Here is a 17,409-nt window from a genome sequence, read left to right as displayed (position 1 = left end):
ATCAGAATCAAGATTTTTGTCAGAAGTCCGCACGGAGAATAACTTTGCGGTATAACTATTCTTTATACATCCATGGGTACAACTTCAGATAAAAATGAACACATAATGAAATATGTGTTATACAGTTCAGCTTTGATTCCATCATCTCATTAAACCTTATTTAAAAGCATTCTTTTGTTCTGTGAAGGGATATAAGGGATATATGCACTGTACTTCACTTTAATTAATATTGTATGCTGAAAAGCATATATATTACAGCACGATTTTTTTCTTGAATAGATTTGAGATTTTCCAAATGTTGGGTCGCGATCTATTGACAAAGGAAAAAGTGGGTCCCGAGGCCTGACCAGTTGAGAACCACTGCCTTAGCAGTGTTTCCCACAGAATTTGATTCCCCTCCCCCCCGGCAAGAAAAGCCAAAGGCCCCTTAACCTATTCGGGTGGTCCATGCATCCACCCCCCCCCCCCTCAAATAAGATAATACATGCGAGTTCATGGCTACTGTAGACAACAATCTTGTTGCTCTGTGTTGCGTTGTTAATGAGTGAAACACACCAGAGTTGAGGATCTGTGGGATTTATTCTCCCAAAAATATCATTTACAATTTATAATTCAGGCATTTAGCAGACGCCTTATTCCAAAGCGATTTACCAATTACCGAGGGCTAAGTGCCTTACTCAAGGGCACACTAGTAGTGGTGTTCCAGGCAGGATTTGAACTCGCAACCTTCCGATCATCAGCCCACCTCACTATCCATTAGACTACCAAAAAAAACAAGAAACAATAATAATAAAAAATAAATAATAATAATAATAATTCTTTTTTGTTTTTTGTATGAGATCCATTTGTGGCGGACGATATTTAATTGTGGCGGCCTGCCACAAATAAATCAATGTATGGGAAACACTGCTTAGATCATTTGATAATCAGGCGTTACAGCTCTAAAAACAATAACGAAAGTCACATCACCACACACATTTCACTTTATGATGTTTTCTGAGGTAAACTGCTAAACACTGATACACGTAGAGATACAGTTACACACACAGTCTGATACTGTTGGTTGTAGAGCCTCAGCAGCAGGGGAGGAAAGATTGTGATGTGTATTTGATGATATATCCAACCCTACTGCACTATAAGGGCTCTCCCCATCAATCTCCCTGCCGGTGCTAAGCAGCTTCTCCTTCTACACAAATGCAGTGCAGGCATATTATAATGACTGCCCCTCCTACACATTGAGGATTACCTCCAGGAACCTGCCTCTCCAGAAGACTGGCAGATAAGCAGCTCACCTAATGCCACATGGGGTTCACACTCATACCCAGTGTGCGGGTGTGTTTTGATAGCTGCTGATGTTCCTGCTTGGAAATATTTGCATGGGCTTTTCCGTGTCGACGTGTAGAAAACCCCACTTTGGGCGGTTCTGGCTGTCTGCTGGATTGGAATATCTCCCCTCAGGAATCCCGGGATTAGCCTCAGCTGCTGCCACTCTGCCCACAGCGGACCGGGATCCCTTCAGCACATGGACCCAGAAGACTGTCATTAGCTGATGCTAGCAGCAGACCACGTTTCCCCATCAGCAGACGGAGCCAAATCCGCAGAAATGTATTGATTTAACCCAACCCGTTTTCTTTATTTTACAATTTGTGGAAGAATTATCAAGCATGACTTGCTGTGCAACCAATCACAAATGGCGGTTCGCCCAGACAGGCTCGGCCCTCATCCGTCTGACAGGTACAATGCGGGTACTAATGGTGGGTTGTTGATTGCGAGGCAGTAATAGATCTACGATGAGGTATTCCCCCCTCACTCTTTTTTCAACTCACCCTGTTTTCTACTCAAATTGCTTTTTCTCCCCATTTATATTGCTTTTACATGGGGGCAGACGTGACTTAGAGTTTTAGTGGATGTCCACCGAGCTGTGGGTTGGTGGCTTGATCCCTGGCCCCTACGGTCAGCCTGACAACGTGTCTTTTGGCAATGGTACCAGACCTGAAATTGCTCCTAATGGCATTGCGAGCGATGTGCAAGTGTGTGAAACCTTATCGCCCCTTCCACACTTTGAGTGATCGCAAAACACTAAAGCCATAAATGTCCAATAAACACAATGCTGAAAGTACAGGAAAAACAAATACTGAGAGATAGAGATGTGAAGTTGGAGTGTGTGCGTCTGACAGACTGACTGGTTTTCTGTCATAACAACCTTCTCTTTTCCTTCCTACTCTGTTTGCGCCTCACCCTGTCATTTCCTCTACCTCACACCTTCTAACTTTTGCTTGCTGATACTCTTAGGCTGTAGCAGCGAGAAGCTTTCCCTCCTGTGTTTGGGTTACTGCTGCGGCCATGCTGGAAAAACACTCGCAGCAAGAAGCTGAAACCGTATCAACTTTTTGAGAAAGGCGACCAGACGTCATGCTGCTGCCCTCAATCACATAACCAAATATCAATGGGCCTTTCAAATCTAATGGGTGAATCAAATGAGTGTCACTCAAACGGGCAATTTAAGTGACACACACCATTGCACAACCATGCGCTAATCACCACAACGCCTGATTCGGTGTGAATGCGAACCCCTTCAGTGCCTCCTCTTTCTCCCACACACTCTTTTCTTTCTCTAAACCCAGTTACAACAGAATGACTAGTCAAATTACCGCACACATCTTTGTCGTTTTGCTTTTCCTTGTCCTCTTATTTGCTTCCTTTGCTCAGTTTGTGTGTGTGTGACCTGGCCACTCTATATTTAGCTGCTGTGCCACTTTCTCCAGTCGCAGAGCTCTGCAGAGCACAGGGAAGTGATGTCTCTGTGGGTAAACCTACCTTTTTGTTTTCGGTAGAAGAGACATTCCTCAACATAGAAATACTTCAAGACAGCTGCAAACATCTACAGGGGGTTGTACTGTATGATATTCTTAAATAGCAGGATAGCATTGCATCAAGTTGAGATACTTCCAGATTGAATAACATTTAGAAGCAGAACATTCGACAGGGATCTATAAGCCGTGTAATCATCAGGTAATAAGTGTTGCACAGCATGAAATCAACGCTATATTAACTAGACCCTCCAGAAAAAACGCGGGCAAAAATCCTTGATTATGCGATTAAACATGCGGGGGTTTTTATGTGATTTTATGCGGTGAAATTGCGGGAAGTTTCGAAATATGCGGAAAGTTGCGAAAAAGAATAGATCTTTTTCTGTCTTATTTATTCTCTCTCACACGCAACCTGCCACTAACGTTTAACCCCCTTCCTATTCAATTAAACACATTCAATGTTTATTTATTGTAAAAGCAATTTGGCTATTTTAATCACACTCTCTCACACACACACACACACACACACACACACACACACACACACACACACACACACACACACACACACGCGCGCTTCTGCGCCTCATTCTGTTTTCATTTACTCGTTCGTTATCTGACCAGCTTCAATCTTGTAGGCTACTCACTTCGTTTCTTGTAGCCCTCGAAAGGGTTTTGGAGGTTGATGCCTCGGTGGAGGTGAGTTGTTTGGCTTTCTTGTCCGCAGCAGCAGAAAGCATTTTCGAATGTTTGAATGAATCAAAGTGTGTCGTCACCGTCGATTTTCTCTAAGATTTATGCTCCAACACACAGTTGCACGGGGTGCAGAATAGTTTCCCCCCACATTCGTGAAAGACATCGGGGTACTGCTTTGCCCGGTCTTTAGCAGAAATGTTCGTCATCTGATTTTTTCATCTTGGTGTTTTCTCTCTCGTGTGAGCTCCACACGTTCACTCTACGGTGTTGTTTACCTTCTGTGATGCGCGAGCTGATGACGTCACGTCATCATCATCCCTACTTCACGTCAATACGAGTTAACTTTTTTTTTAAAAACTTTGTGTGGAAAAATGCGGGGATTATGCGGCCTTTTGATAAATATGCGTCCTTTTAAAAATCGGTAAATTCTGCGATCGTAGATCGCGTTTTTCTGGAGGGTCTAACTAACATTTAACAACAATATGCCTCCACTAACCATGGCATTAGTAAATGCACTGTATCCATGCATTTTGTTGGTTGCAACACTTTTCTCGTGCTTGTGAAAGACACTTAAGAAGATGTAGGAGATCACAGAGTGAAGTAGAAGTTACCGAAGGAGCTTTACGGTAATTATCTAAGGAAGAGAGGAACAAGGAGGGTGTTTGAACCTGTGTGTGGGTTATAAGAGTGCTTCTGTGTTTGGGGGGTGTTTAAAAATTACTTTATGCATTATGGCAGACCTTGATCCAGTGACCGTTAACTTTGACCATACAGTAGTGAACACACACACACACACACACACACACACACACACACACACACACACACACACTGTGGTTTCCAGATTTTCATCTTGTCAACAAGTTTTTCATTGACCTTTGATTATCTTACTGGCTGATGGCCGACAACCAATCAGACAACTCGTTGGTGGGAAACATCAAAGATTATCTCTGCTTTAAAAGATTAATTACGCACATGGTATAAATGATACTAACCTTTTGTGTGTGCACGTCGTATACACACTCCAACATTTAGAACACAGCAATGGCTGAGATATTAGTACTGTAATTAATGGGCAATGATACACATTGTACTGTTAATAAAGTATATGGTAATGTTTAGCAAATACAGTTTGAAACACATCAGAAATCTGAACACAGAACAACATTTCGTTTCTCCATGCATGTCCCTGATGCAAAACTAAAAGATGATGCAACATTCAGGGACAGGGAAGCAAACACTCAGACGATAGACAGATATGGTGAGGGTACAAAAACAAGAAGCAAAAAAACAAGATAAAAAAACAAGTGCTTACATGCAGTGCAGTAAACCTGACAGCTACATGAGACTGTATAAACAATACCAAGAAACAGTATATGATCACATGTAAAGATTCATTGATTGGACGATTGCCAAGAAAAACACTTTGCTCCGTAGAAACGGGGAGACAGAAATGCCGTTTCTCACCGTCCCAAAGAATAAAATATATATAAAGAATACATATGCAGAATAAAAACATAAAAAAAGGCACAAAAATAAATATATAAAAATAGCAGCCTTCACACAAATGTGATAATAATGCAGCTATTTTAATTATCAAAAAATCGCTTTGAGTTATTGATCATGCAACATTTCCACACATTCTCTTGTCCAAACTTATAATTTGTTATATCAATTCATCTTTTCTATTTTTCTGATTTTGTCTATAAAATGTCAAAAGATCGGCCCATAATTTGAACATAGCGCACAAACTTTTCAATTGCTACCATTTACAGAAAATTCCCAGACAGATTTAATCAAATGTAACTATTTGCTTATTTTCCCTATTTTGTTTTACTTGGCTTAATTGGTCATGATTATTTATTTTCCAACGTCTTAATAACTAAGGAGTTAGCCAAAAATATTCAACACACTCATTAATAATGAAATTGATTATTAGTTGCAGCTTAACTGAACACTTCTCTAAACAAAATGTAAATCTGGTTCCTCCAAATGGAGTCTCTCTCTCTCTCTCTCTCTCTCTCTCGCTCTCTCTCTGTGTGTGGTAGCCTCCTGTCATACATAATCAATGAAGAACTACACACTCCCTCTCTGCAGGAGGAGCGCAGTGGGAAACGTAGTTGATCACAAGCATTTGTTTTTTGTGGCGCCCTGAGGGAAGTCGGGAGACAAATGAGAGAAGGGAGGAACAGTACAAATAAAGACGCGTCCTAATCCTCATCCATCTCCTCCGGTGGCGGAAAGGAATTAGCATCTCATTAGCATCCAGTTATAAACACGACGACCCGCTGAGCGCAGAGACTGGAGTACAATCCACGGCACTCATGATGTAATAAATAGTGTGTGTGTGTGTGTGTGTGTGTGTGTGTGTGTGTGTGTGTGTGTGTGTGTGTGTGTGTGTGTGTGTGTGTGTGTGTGTGTGTGTGTGTGTGTGTGTGTGTGTGTGTGTGTGTGTGTGTGTGTGTGTGTGTGTGTGTGTGTGTGTGTGTGTGTGTGTGTGTGTGTGTGTGTGTGTGTGTGTGTGTGTGTGTGTGTGTGTGTGTGTGTGTGTCATTCAACTCCACACTGTGTAGACTTTCAATGAAGCGAGACCAGAATTAAACAAGGCTGTTCCAAATGTTGTTTTATGAATTGAAAGCTACGTTCAATGTTTTTGAATTAAGCTTTGAGTCTGTCATGTTTTCTTTTTTTAAATGAAAATAACTTTTTTGAATGAATATCAGTTTTTTGCTACATATATGGTTTTATACATGTTATTTATGATGCTGCTAGTTCACCTTATTATTACAGGTGTGTGCCTCTATTTGAGTGCAATAACCAGGAGAGCCATTTGACCAAACTGAAAAAGCTGTTTTTGCTAAATGACATCAAATATGATTGAAACATATTTGGTTGCTTAAAAACACGTTTTGAATTGACCTTATATCTATTTTTAAATACATTTTATCTTTTGTCTCATTACAATGCTTGGAAGTTCTTGAAAAATATTGAATTACACAGAATCCTACGGAGCCATAACCAGAATATGATTTCACAAATGATATTCCAAAGTGCTTATAATATTAGTGTTGCCTCTCCTTGTCTGCAACTGCACAGAATCAAGAGGCATAATGGTGGCGAAGTCCATCGGGACTTGGCTTGGCAACTGGAAGGTCACCAGTTCAAGTCCCGGAAAGACCAAGTGCTACCGAGGTCTCCCTGAGCAAGGCACCGTTCCCTACACTTCTCCCCGGGCGCCGTACATAATGGCAGCCCACTTCTCCTAACACTAGGATGGGTCAAATGCAGAGAAATCGTTTTGTTACATAGTGCCTGTACTACCTAATGACAATAAGTTCAATCTTCAATCTTCAATAATGGAGTGCAAAAAAAGCTGCCCATGAATTGAATATCAAAATTATGTCTGAAGGTTTAAAGCTTAAATCTATTTGGCACTGCCGTAAAATAAGATTTAATAATTTCACTTTCTCTCTCACTTTAAGTAATTAATAGTAGATTTAAGCGTACTCATTCCCTAGTGCATGTGAATAACATATGTTGACACATAGTACCTCTCAGATAAGGTCATTTCATACTGATTTCCATATAAAATGCTAAAACAGGGACATAAATAGGATTTCTTTTTTATGGCACAAAAGCCCAGTTGAAAAAAACAGATGTCAAAAAGAGACAGGGGAAAAAAAAGAGACACTTATTATTTACTCGTCTGGTCATCAGTCACACAAACACACCTCTGCTCGGTCTGAAGGACAAAATCTGGGCTTCACTCTGTCCACCTGTGTGTGTTGAAGATGACAAGTGAGTTTAATCACTTAAGGGAATTGTGTGTCTATATGTAGGAGTTGTTTGAACAGGTTTTCACTTATTCGATATCCCCTGACAGCCATTCATTGGCTTCTGACAGAATGTTAGCCGTGCAGAGGAGGGATCTCTGGCTCCATCACGCCCATGAGATCCAGCTTGACATTTATACGCTGACAATTTATAGTTTGGATTATTGCTGTGGGTTTTTCTGCATTACTGCTCTTGCTAAGTATCTTCTTCCATTTATTCCAGACAAACCAGTATGTAAAACACATTATGGGCTTCGCCAGAGGATCTTTCCCAGAAATAGCTTCAGTTATTAGAAAGCCAAAATACTGAAGCTTTTATGAGGCGACTAAAGTTTGGGATTCATCATTGAATATGAACAGGTGGTGGCGGACATTTATTTACAGGAAAATGTCAGAGTTTAGTGGTTTAAAAGGAGACAAAGTAGAGTTGAAGTGGGGAGCTACGTGTTTTTGAATTGTTCTTATCCGACAGATGGTTAGCCCTCTATAATAGTCGATTTAGAAAAGGTTCTCACTGTGGTTTGTCGGGAAAGGAGAGAGACATTTTGAAAGTTGAATTGTGTCAATTTCTAAATTTGTAGTTGACGAATAAAAAAGATTAAATGGGTTAATTGTTTCAATGATGTTTGGTCTGTTTTGTTTAAAAATATCTAAAAAAAAAACTATTGGAAGGATTGAGCTTGATTGGTACTTTCTTGCAATCATGAAGTTGACATTTAGGATTATTTCTTACTAAATAATAAACGACACATCAACTACCTTGGTGGTTAACATTATACCTGGTAACATCACTATGTTAGCATGATTGCATTAGACATGTTGTTCTTCTCAATTGAACTCTTGATTTGTTTAAGTCAGACCACAGAGCGTTTTTTGCACTTCTGGTTCCCTCATCATGAAGCCAGTGTTTTTATTCATTTGGTTATTGGTTAGATAGCTGCATTTAGGTATGTGGTGCGAACACGCTTGAAGAGTTTGAGATGTTTTTAATAATCTACTCATTAGTTTGCATTGTTTGGCTGGTTGTGTTGACTCTTGGAAACTGTTCTAACTGGACCTTTCCATGTTGTAGATTTTATATTTATACCTGCTGGAACTTTAGTAATTTGTTGAAGCCATGCGATTGTGTTAAGTTTGTAAATGACCACATGTTTTTACTTGAAAGATGTGTCAATTTTTGATGATGGTAAGACTTCCATAATAATCCAAATTCAATACAAAAATCCTATTATGTTTTTGTGAACTTCAACTTCATCCCTGCAGCACACAGTCTACCGTTTGGAATAGTGTTTTGCTTTAATCTTAGTTGACGGGAACAGAAGTGATTTATAGAAATGAATATCGCCTCACCCCATTTCACCTCTGTAACAGCAGGAGCTACAACAGCTCTTTGTTTTTCTTGAACTTCCCCAGCGTTTGGCCTCACTTCCTCTTTGCTCTGTGTGTGTGTGTTTTTTTGTATTCTCCATTCAAATCTAACTGTCTCTCTTTCTCTCCCTTTTCATGATCCAGGTTTCAGGAGAAATGAGGAGATGAGAGCAATGGAGGTTCTGTCCATCCTCAAAGAAAAAGTTGCCTTTTTGTCGGGTAAGATTATTTTCAGTGTTTTCAAATCTCCCAAGTCAAGAACCTCGCTTGTTTGAGCATCCTAGTCTGATGAAACATGAAGTCCTCTCTCCTAAAATAAGCCATGCACTCTGCCTGCACAAACTCAAGAGGTCAGACTGAGGCCCAGACACTTGACCTTTGACCATCTTCACCCTAAGACTATTCAGAACACACACACTGACACACAGGCAGCCTTTGTTTAGTCAATATCAGCAGCAGGGGTAGACATTCAGGGTATTATCACTGACCCCACCATTGTAACCACTGGCCCGGAGCATTCGTCCAAAAACAATCGACTAATAATGAAGAAAATTAACACATTTGTTGCAATAGTAATTTATGCACTAACTACATTACTACTTGTACTACAACATTTGAATCATCAGTTCTTCCTCATTTTCCTCAATTGTTCTTATTTGGTTTATTAAAATAATGATATTGTGGTCATTGTTAAAAAATGTCTGCTATTGTTATGAGTATTATTATTTGTATAATGCACTTTCTGCCTTCCTGTCATTAGGAGTTAGACATGTAATGGCTATGTAATTGATTTGATTAGAACCTTCATTCTCCTAAACTGCTGGGACATTTCCCTATAGCCAATACCTTTATATTGTCTACTCTTCACTTACTTATCAGCATAGGTCGGCATTGATGTACAGAGCCGACAGAAGACCTTGTTTGTATTGGCATCATATTGAGAGGTGCAGCCAGTGACGCGTCCTAAACCAGGAAGTAAGCTGCTGGTTCCCTCGACAAAAAGCAATGGGATTTCTCAAAAGGGTTTTGGAAAATAGTTGGAAATAAGGTCTCTGGAGAACGAACCTGTTTGATGAATGCATGTTTTGTTCAGCCGGATAATCTCCACATGTCTATCCTACTTTTATAATTTTCTAACAATAAATCTAATCGATAGATTATAAAAAGGGTTTTACGACGCGTTACAGTGTGGCTGAAACCTCCTCATGCTCCCTGTCACTCTCCTTTAACTCCTCCGGTGACTTTCTTTTATTTGAAGATTGTTTTTTGCCCGTCGCTTGGCCGGTTACCGCTGGTATTAAAAACATTTTGGCGAATGGTTAGGTGGCGCGATAGTCTGTAGTGAAGAAGGAGCGCGCTCCCGCTCACGGGAGCCTGCTCGCGCTGCGCTCCGCAGCAAACAGCTGTTTGCTTTTCACCCAACAACGACAACCGCCTCACGAAACGCTATGTTGTAGCGTTGATAAACGAAACAATTTAACTAAATTGCTAGTCAAAATACCGATACCGCAGGACAATTTCTTTTTTAAAGCAATATTTTTTGTGGCCGAGCGGGCAAGAGGAAAGTACGTTATGCTGGCCCGGGGTGTCTAAATAGTGCTTCCGGGACAGCGGGCCATTTATAATGTCGAGCCCTGAGCAGGACTGGATAATATACTAAGCTACAGCTGTGTCTTTGCCCCCTCTAAGTGAAGCTCAGCCATGTTACACGCACACGCACACACACTCGAGTCACAGGAGGCCGATCCGGAGATATGGAGTGCCAAGAACATCCAGCAGGATTATTTGAACAACACACACGAGTATAATTCAGCTGGTGCGTTTGTGTGTGAGACAGTGATGGAGGAAATCTTCAGATCCTTTACTTAACTAAAAGTACTACTCGTGAAATGTAAGGGAACTCAATTAGAAGTAAAGAATGGCACTTAAGTAAAAGTATTAAGTATGATCAGGAAAACGTAGTGTAAGTATTGAAGTAAAAGTACTTATTACAGAGGAAAACTATACATATTTCAAAGGAAAAACAGAAAAAACATTTGAGAAGATGGAACTGTGAAATAACCCTAACCCCTAACCGCAGATAAAAAAAACAAATCGTTGTTTGTGGTGTGCTTGAATTGTATCTTATATCGTTTAATCAACATCAAAACATCTTAGTTCAAAAGTATGTAGTACATTTTCTGTGTAGAATAATCAACATTTATGGAGAAAGTAACAACTAACGTAGCTGTAACTTAGATATAGTGAAAAGTACAATATGAGTATAAAGTACTAAAGGCACTAAAATAAAATGCTCAAAAGTACCTCAAATCTTTACTTGAGTACAGTATTTTGAGTAAGATATACTTTATTGATCCTAATTTGGGATTTTATTTTATCACAGCATGATGTTGATAAGACATTGCACATGAATAATAAAAAAACAAACAACAAAGATATACATATCAGCAGTAGAAGATAAACAAAATACACAAACCGTGAATATATACATATAAATAACGTAGGATATATCTATATATATATATATAGATATATATACACCATAAATATACAAATATACAGACGTGAAATGTAAATGTACCTAGCTACTTTCCACCAGTGTGTGTGTGTGTGTGTGTGTGTGTCTATGTGTATACCGATGGAAAACAAACCACACTCGCACAACAGATCAAAGCAAATGATATGGTAATTATTGTGTGTCTGTGTATGATGTGCGCTGAGGAGGTCACAGGCAGAAACACAACAATGAGGAAAATGACTCCGACAATCACACAGAAAATTGATAGACAGGGCGTTGTTGCCATGGAGATGACTTACTCTCTCTCAGCCATAGTATTCGCCGGCAGAGTAATTGGCTTTGAAATAAGGGAGGAGAGGGAGGAGGAGGAGGGGGGGGAGAGACCGCCGGTGAAAAGGAGGGTAAATGAGTTAAGCCTATTACCCTCTAATGTGGCTCCTTTAATAATTGGGACGTGTTGACCCTCACCCACGTCGGCCTGTTTTTGCCACGTGAGCGTCTGCTTTCCCCCTCTGAGCGGCCGGGTGGGGTCTGCCGGTGCACGGCAACCGACTGAACTCGTGTTTACAAGTTCCCACGTGAGCGGCTCTCTCTAAGAAGCAACAAAAATACTATGACAGTAGCAGATATACATAATTCCATCTCATGACCATGTACTGCAAACAGCGAGTGATACCCTACCACCCATTGAAGGGACATCATTATATTTAAAATGTTGGATTCAGACCAGAAAGCTGTTGAAGGCAGAACTACTGTAAACGTACAACGATATGGAATTCAGATTTGAGCTCAAAGTGCTGCTTCTCATACATGGAATTTGAAAAAAGAATAAAAACATAGACGATTAGTAAAACAGTGAATCTGTAGATGATGCTGTCCTCTAACTAAAGCACTTGGATTGAACACTTGTCTTTTTTTTCGATTCTATTTTTTGGGATTTTACCATTTTTAAAAAAGGTTTCTCAGTCTGCCTTATTGCTAGAGTGCTCCCATTAGCTGAGTTTCTAGCAGAGCGAGAAGTCATTCAAATCAATTGTAACTCTGTTACCAGGGGCGCTTTGATTCAGCAGGCTCAGCATCTCGTACTTTCCGAGCCCATCACTCATTTGCTGGATTAGCTAACTTGTTACTATGATGCCTATTCTTCTCCAGCCACGTTTCTGCTGATCGAGCGACCGCTCAGCTCATCTTCACTATATTAGCTCTACGAAGGCATACCATGACAGCATAAAATGATGGGCAGTGCTTTTAAATAAAACACATTCAGTTTGTCAAACATTTGTTTTGTGAGATTTTACCAGTAGTAAACATATCAGCAACATATGTGTTTTACATTAAAACCCCACATCAAAACTGTTCAGATGCTGCTTCCCTGTCCATTCATACCTCTCTGCTTTTTCTTAAATAATGTCTATTTTCTGTTTGATGTATTTCCTGTATGCGTGTTATATTTAGCTGTTTGTACCTATATAGTATTTCTCATATGCATTGTGAAGTGTCCTTAGGTGTCTTAAAAGATGTCTCCATTCAAAAATAATATTATTATTATTATCAAATGGCCATCTACAGATTGTAGGGTTAGTGATTCTTTCCCAAACCACTATCAAGATGTGAAAGTGTCCTCGGGAAATAAAAACAAATTCTGCACATGAGCCACCATCTCTAACAACGTGTGTGTGTGTGTGTGTGTGTGTGTGTGTGTGTGTGTGTGTGTGTGTGTGTGTGTGTGTGTGTGTGTGTGTGTGTGTGTGTGTGTGTGTGTGTGTGTGTGTGTGTGTGTGTGTGTGTGTGTGTGTGTGTGTGTGTGTGTGTGTGTGTGTGTGTGTGTGTGTGTGTGTGTGTGTGTGTGTGTGTGTGTGTGTGTGTGTGTGTGTGTGTGTGTGTGTGTGTGTGTGTGTGTGTGTGTGTGTGTGTGTGTCCTCTCAGGTGGCAGAGACAGACGCGGTGGTCCGGTGTTAACGTTTCCATCACGCAGCAACCACGACAGAATACGAACGGACGACCTGCGCAGACTGATCGCTTACCTCGCAGGCATCCCCAGGTTACACATTTAATTGTCTGCCTTGTGTGTGTGTAAAGCATCTTCATGTGTGTGAGTGTTTGCGGAGAAGCAATGCAAAACACCCGGAGCAAGTAGTAAGGCTCCGTAAGCGTGATGCAGCTGACACAAGCATGTGATGGAGGGAGAAATCTTTTAAGAGCAGATAGCTCGCCGAAGCTTCTTCACTGCCAAAAGAACCAGTTCTAGAAACACAGAGAGATGCTGAGAGGGAAAGCCTGAGCTCAGAGAGGGATGTATTAGAAAACAACTGACGGAAGGCAGGAGGGATCATTAGAGAGAGAGGATTAAAACTGAGGGAGACAGCGCATGCGTGAGGAGGTGTGTGTGAGCGAGCGGGTGTGTATGTGTGAAAGCAAAACAAAGTGTCGCAGTAGCCGAGGCGGTGCAGCAGCAGCAGCAGCAGATACGGAGGAAGAGCAGCTCCTTACCTCGCAGGTAAAACATCTCTCCCCTCCAGATGTTTACTTTAATCTGCCGCTCCCCTCCTCCCTCCATCTGTCGTTCTCCTCCATCCTCTCTCCGTCTGCTCGCATCTCCATGGAACTCACCACATTATCTCTGTGTGGTTTGGCGTGATTCGCTGACTCTTTTTTTTAAATGTCCTTTTAGGCGTTTGTAACCCACTGTCATGTTTTGCATGTTTTTGTAATCTCTTTCACCTACGTGGTATTTGACGATTAGAGGTGTTCTATTTTGGGAAACATCTGCTGCACTCTGGATAACCGCTGACTGACTGTCAAAAGAGAGGGAGAAGTTTGGAAAAGGATGGAGCCAGTAATAGAAAAGGATATTTTAAGAAAAAGGGCTTTTTTTTCTAAATGCTTAAAAAGGAGAAAAGGCAGCCCAGCTTTATCCATACAAAAGTATTCAAAGAGGATATAATATTGCTCAAGAGGGTTTTCTGTTTTGCATTACATCAGACATCATGTGTGTAAGGTTGTGTAATAACCATAATCAGAGCAGCACAGAGAGATGAAGCTGCTGATGTTCAAATGTGCTGATCTGTATTTTTCTATATCCATGCTCACATTTTTTACTCATTCGTCGTGTGTGTGTGTGTGTGTGTGTGTGTGTGTGTGTGTGTGTGTGTGTGTGTGTGTGTGTGTGTGTGTGTGTGTGTGTGTGTGTGTGTGTGTGTGTGTGTGTGTGTGTGTGTGTGTGTGTGTGTGTGTGTGTGTGTGTGTGTGTGTGTGTGTGTGTGTGTGTGTGTGTGTGTGTGTGTGTGTGTGTGTGTGTGTGTGTGTGTGTGTGTGTGTGTGTGTGTGTGTGTGTGTGTGTGTGTGTGTGTGTTGGGGGGGCGGATGTGTGTGTGGGGGCGAGGACGTGTGGGATGTGCGTTAGCTGCGTAGGCGTCTCACCGTATAGAAAATGCGTCATCTCTCAGTTTGTTTTGATTCTCTTTTTCAATCTCTTTCTCCCTCTTGTCATCCCTCTCTCATCCTTTCCCACGCCTGTCATCTGTCTCCCCTCCCTCTGGATTATACTCCCCTCCGCCCCTCTCTCTCTCTCTCCCTCCCTCCCTCTCATCTCTTTTAATTCCACCCACTCCCGCCGACCTCCATACATCTCCAGCGAGGAAGTGTGTAAACATGGCTTCACGGTCATCGTTGATATGCGCGGCTCCAAGTGGGACAGCATCAAGCCTCTGCTGAAGATCCTGCAGGAGACCTTCCCGTCCTGCATCCACGTCGCCCTCATCATCAAACCAGACAACTTCTGGCAGAAGCAGAGGACTAACTTCGGCAGCTCAAAGTTTGAATTTGAGGTAGGAGGAGAATGCATTTGGGAAAAACTGTTTATTTCAACGTCATCTTGGGTCTATGGATTCATCTGAAGCTGCAAAAACGCCGTTAGAAGAGACGGATTGGGATTGTCATAATGGGTAGTGTGCCATGCATGACAGCAATAGGCTCATAATGTGATTGAAGTTGAAACCAGGGAAGAATGAACCACTGCAGTCACAGCTATAAAGTGTAAAAGCTTGTGTTATGTAATTCTATGAGGCTAAAGTGAGGATAAGCATAGTAGATTTTTAGCATGCGGTAATGACTACTGCAAAAACCCTGGAGATATCAGGCAGAGATATTAAATGACTCAATTCTATAGTGGCCAATTTAAAAACGAGCTATCCCTTAGTTCCCTGCCAGCTGAGTTGTCATAACGACAGCTGAGCTGCTCATTGTCAGCACATTTGGTTATGTATCTCTCCCTGCTGCATCACATTGCCCTGAAACTGAAGATCACGGGTTGTTGCTGACATTTCCATCCGAAGCGTTTTAACCTTTATATATACAGTCTACGGTTTGAACCCTTCTTCACAGCTGATTAAATGATATACTCACAACAACACGCTTATCTTCATGTTCTGAGTGTAGTGTATAGCAGTACACTAAATAAACCACAGCTTTGGCAAATCAGTGCGGGCGCTCTGTTGTTGAAGTCGAGAAGATTCCTTTACGTGATGTCGAAGCCCCGTTTCCTAAATGCACTCTAATGAGAAGCAGGTAACGTTTTCCCGCCTTCTTTGTTTGATCTGCTCTCCGTGATAATGATCAGCCTATCCCTCATCCTAATGAGACAGGGGATGATACAAAGCCCCATACTGTAGCGCAGGTGGAGCCCTGTTGCTCTTATGCTCTGTACAGGATGTTCCTGGACACTCGCGTACATTGTGGTTCTCATACGTTCTGGCTTCAGCAGTGTGAGTAGATGCAGTGGTGTGGAAAATGATTGCACACACACACACACACACACACACACACACACACACACACACACACACACACACACACACACACACACACACACACACACACACACACACACACACACACACACACACACACACACACACACACACACACACACACACACACACACACACACACACACACACACACACACACACACACACACACACTGTGGTCTGATGACACCATATTGATTATGTGAGAGGAATTATAGGCAGATGCCAAAGGGCAGGTTAGTTATCCATGAGCAGTCGTGCCATGCCACACAGACATTGATTGCACTGCATTTGAATGTGTGTGTTCACTACCAGACATCACGTAGTTCATTTATTATTGTTTCTACCGGTTATATACGCAGGGGGTGTTCTTTTATCTCGCATTTTTTAAGTTCACATCATAGTTGCTAGGACTGCGGTTGCATTGCTTGTGTTCACAATCATCCACGCCTGAGTAAAACAGCGTAATGCATTCCAGTATTCACACTCACAGACCAATCGGTTACAAGCATTTTTTACCACACAGTTTTTCATCGCAAAACACAATATTCATGACAACAAGTTGCAAACCCCCAATCCCACCCCTCCCCCGCTCCAGGTGGTAAACCCCCGTGTTAAAACAAACATACGACAGAGACATCATTGATATTGATATGCACAGATATCACATAAATAACCCAAGCCATTTTTAGTTTATGCTACTCCGTGCCAGCCTTTGAAACCCCGCGTGCGACAGAGAAAGCAGTTTCCTTTCTGCGTGTGTGTGTGTTGGAGAATTTTCCCTCCCAGCTTGTATAAATGAAATGTAGGAAATGTTCCTCTCCCTCCTCTCTGTCGATTTGAGCCGGGATAAAAGGAAGCGGCGAGACGAAGCGCAGACAGTCCACAGCTTCCATTTGGGTTGTTGATGAATTGCTTCTCGGTTCTGCGGGAGAACAACGTTACCCTGGAGCCCCGACCCATCCTCCCTCTCACCGTTCAAATCAATTCACTTAAAAAGACAATAGCAAACAATGCAATATCGGTGTTTTCCCCTGGCAAAAGCCACTTAGCTTACCCAAGGACAACAGTGTGTTTCTGCGTTGTTTGGCCGACACAAAGCTATCTCGCTCTCCCTCTGTCTCTATCCGTCTCTGGCCATGTGTGTGGGGGTGTTGTGCGGAGGTGGCTCAACAGAAACACAGAGGCATCGAAACCAAACAGGGAGACATTCCCTTACTGTATCTCTGAACTGATATTGTGATATGCACTTGTTGCACGGAGAGGATTGGGTTTTTCTTTTAACTCTAAAACAAAAGATGACCAAAGAGAAGTGTTCTGGCGTTCACATTATGCAACATGTGAGCAAGAGCTCGTTGAGCTATGAGAGACGTGGA

At 41.7% G+C, this 17,409-nt stretch overlaps 2 protein-coding genes across 7 annotated transcripts in view; one reads left to right on the top strand and one right to left on the bottom strand.

Moving 5' to 3' along the window:
* The window catches only part of cfap90 (cilia and flagella associated protein 90), a 200,638-nt gene that overhangs the window by 38,995 nt on the left and 144,234 nt on the right, over positions 1-17,409 (bottom strand). The window lies entirely within an intron of this gene.
* LOC307023126 (triple functional domain protein-like) overlaps positions 1-17,409 on the top strand; it is a 94,186-nt gene that overhangs the window by 25,827 nt on the left and 50,950 nt on the right. For all 6 annotated transcript variants that reach the window (XR_013803608.1, XM_079656167.1, XM_079656166.1 and 3 more), the window contains exons 3-5: positions 8,852-8,926; positions 13,152-13,266; positions 14,860-15,052. Coding sequence is in view for 5 of the 6 variants with exons in the window: in XM_079656167.1 (XP_079512293.1) it covers positions 8,852-8,926; positions 13,152-13,266; positions 14,860-15,052 (383 nt within the window). In the remaining variant the exon portion in view is untranslated. The remainder of the gene's footprint in view (positions 1-8,851; positions 8,927-13,151; positions 13,267-14,859; positions 15,053-17,409) is intronic.

This window comes from Notothenia rossii (genome assembly GCF_949606895.1).
Source record: "Notothenia rossii genome assembly, chromosome: 10".
Classification (NCBI taxonomy): Eukaryota; Metazoa; Chordata; class Actinopteri; order Perciformes; family Nototheniidae; genus Notothenia; species Notothenia rossii.
The sequence above is the reverse complement of the archived record's forward strand: the minus strand, read 5'-3'. Positions and strand labels throughout refer to the sequence as shown.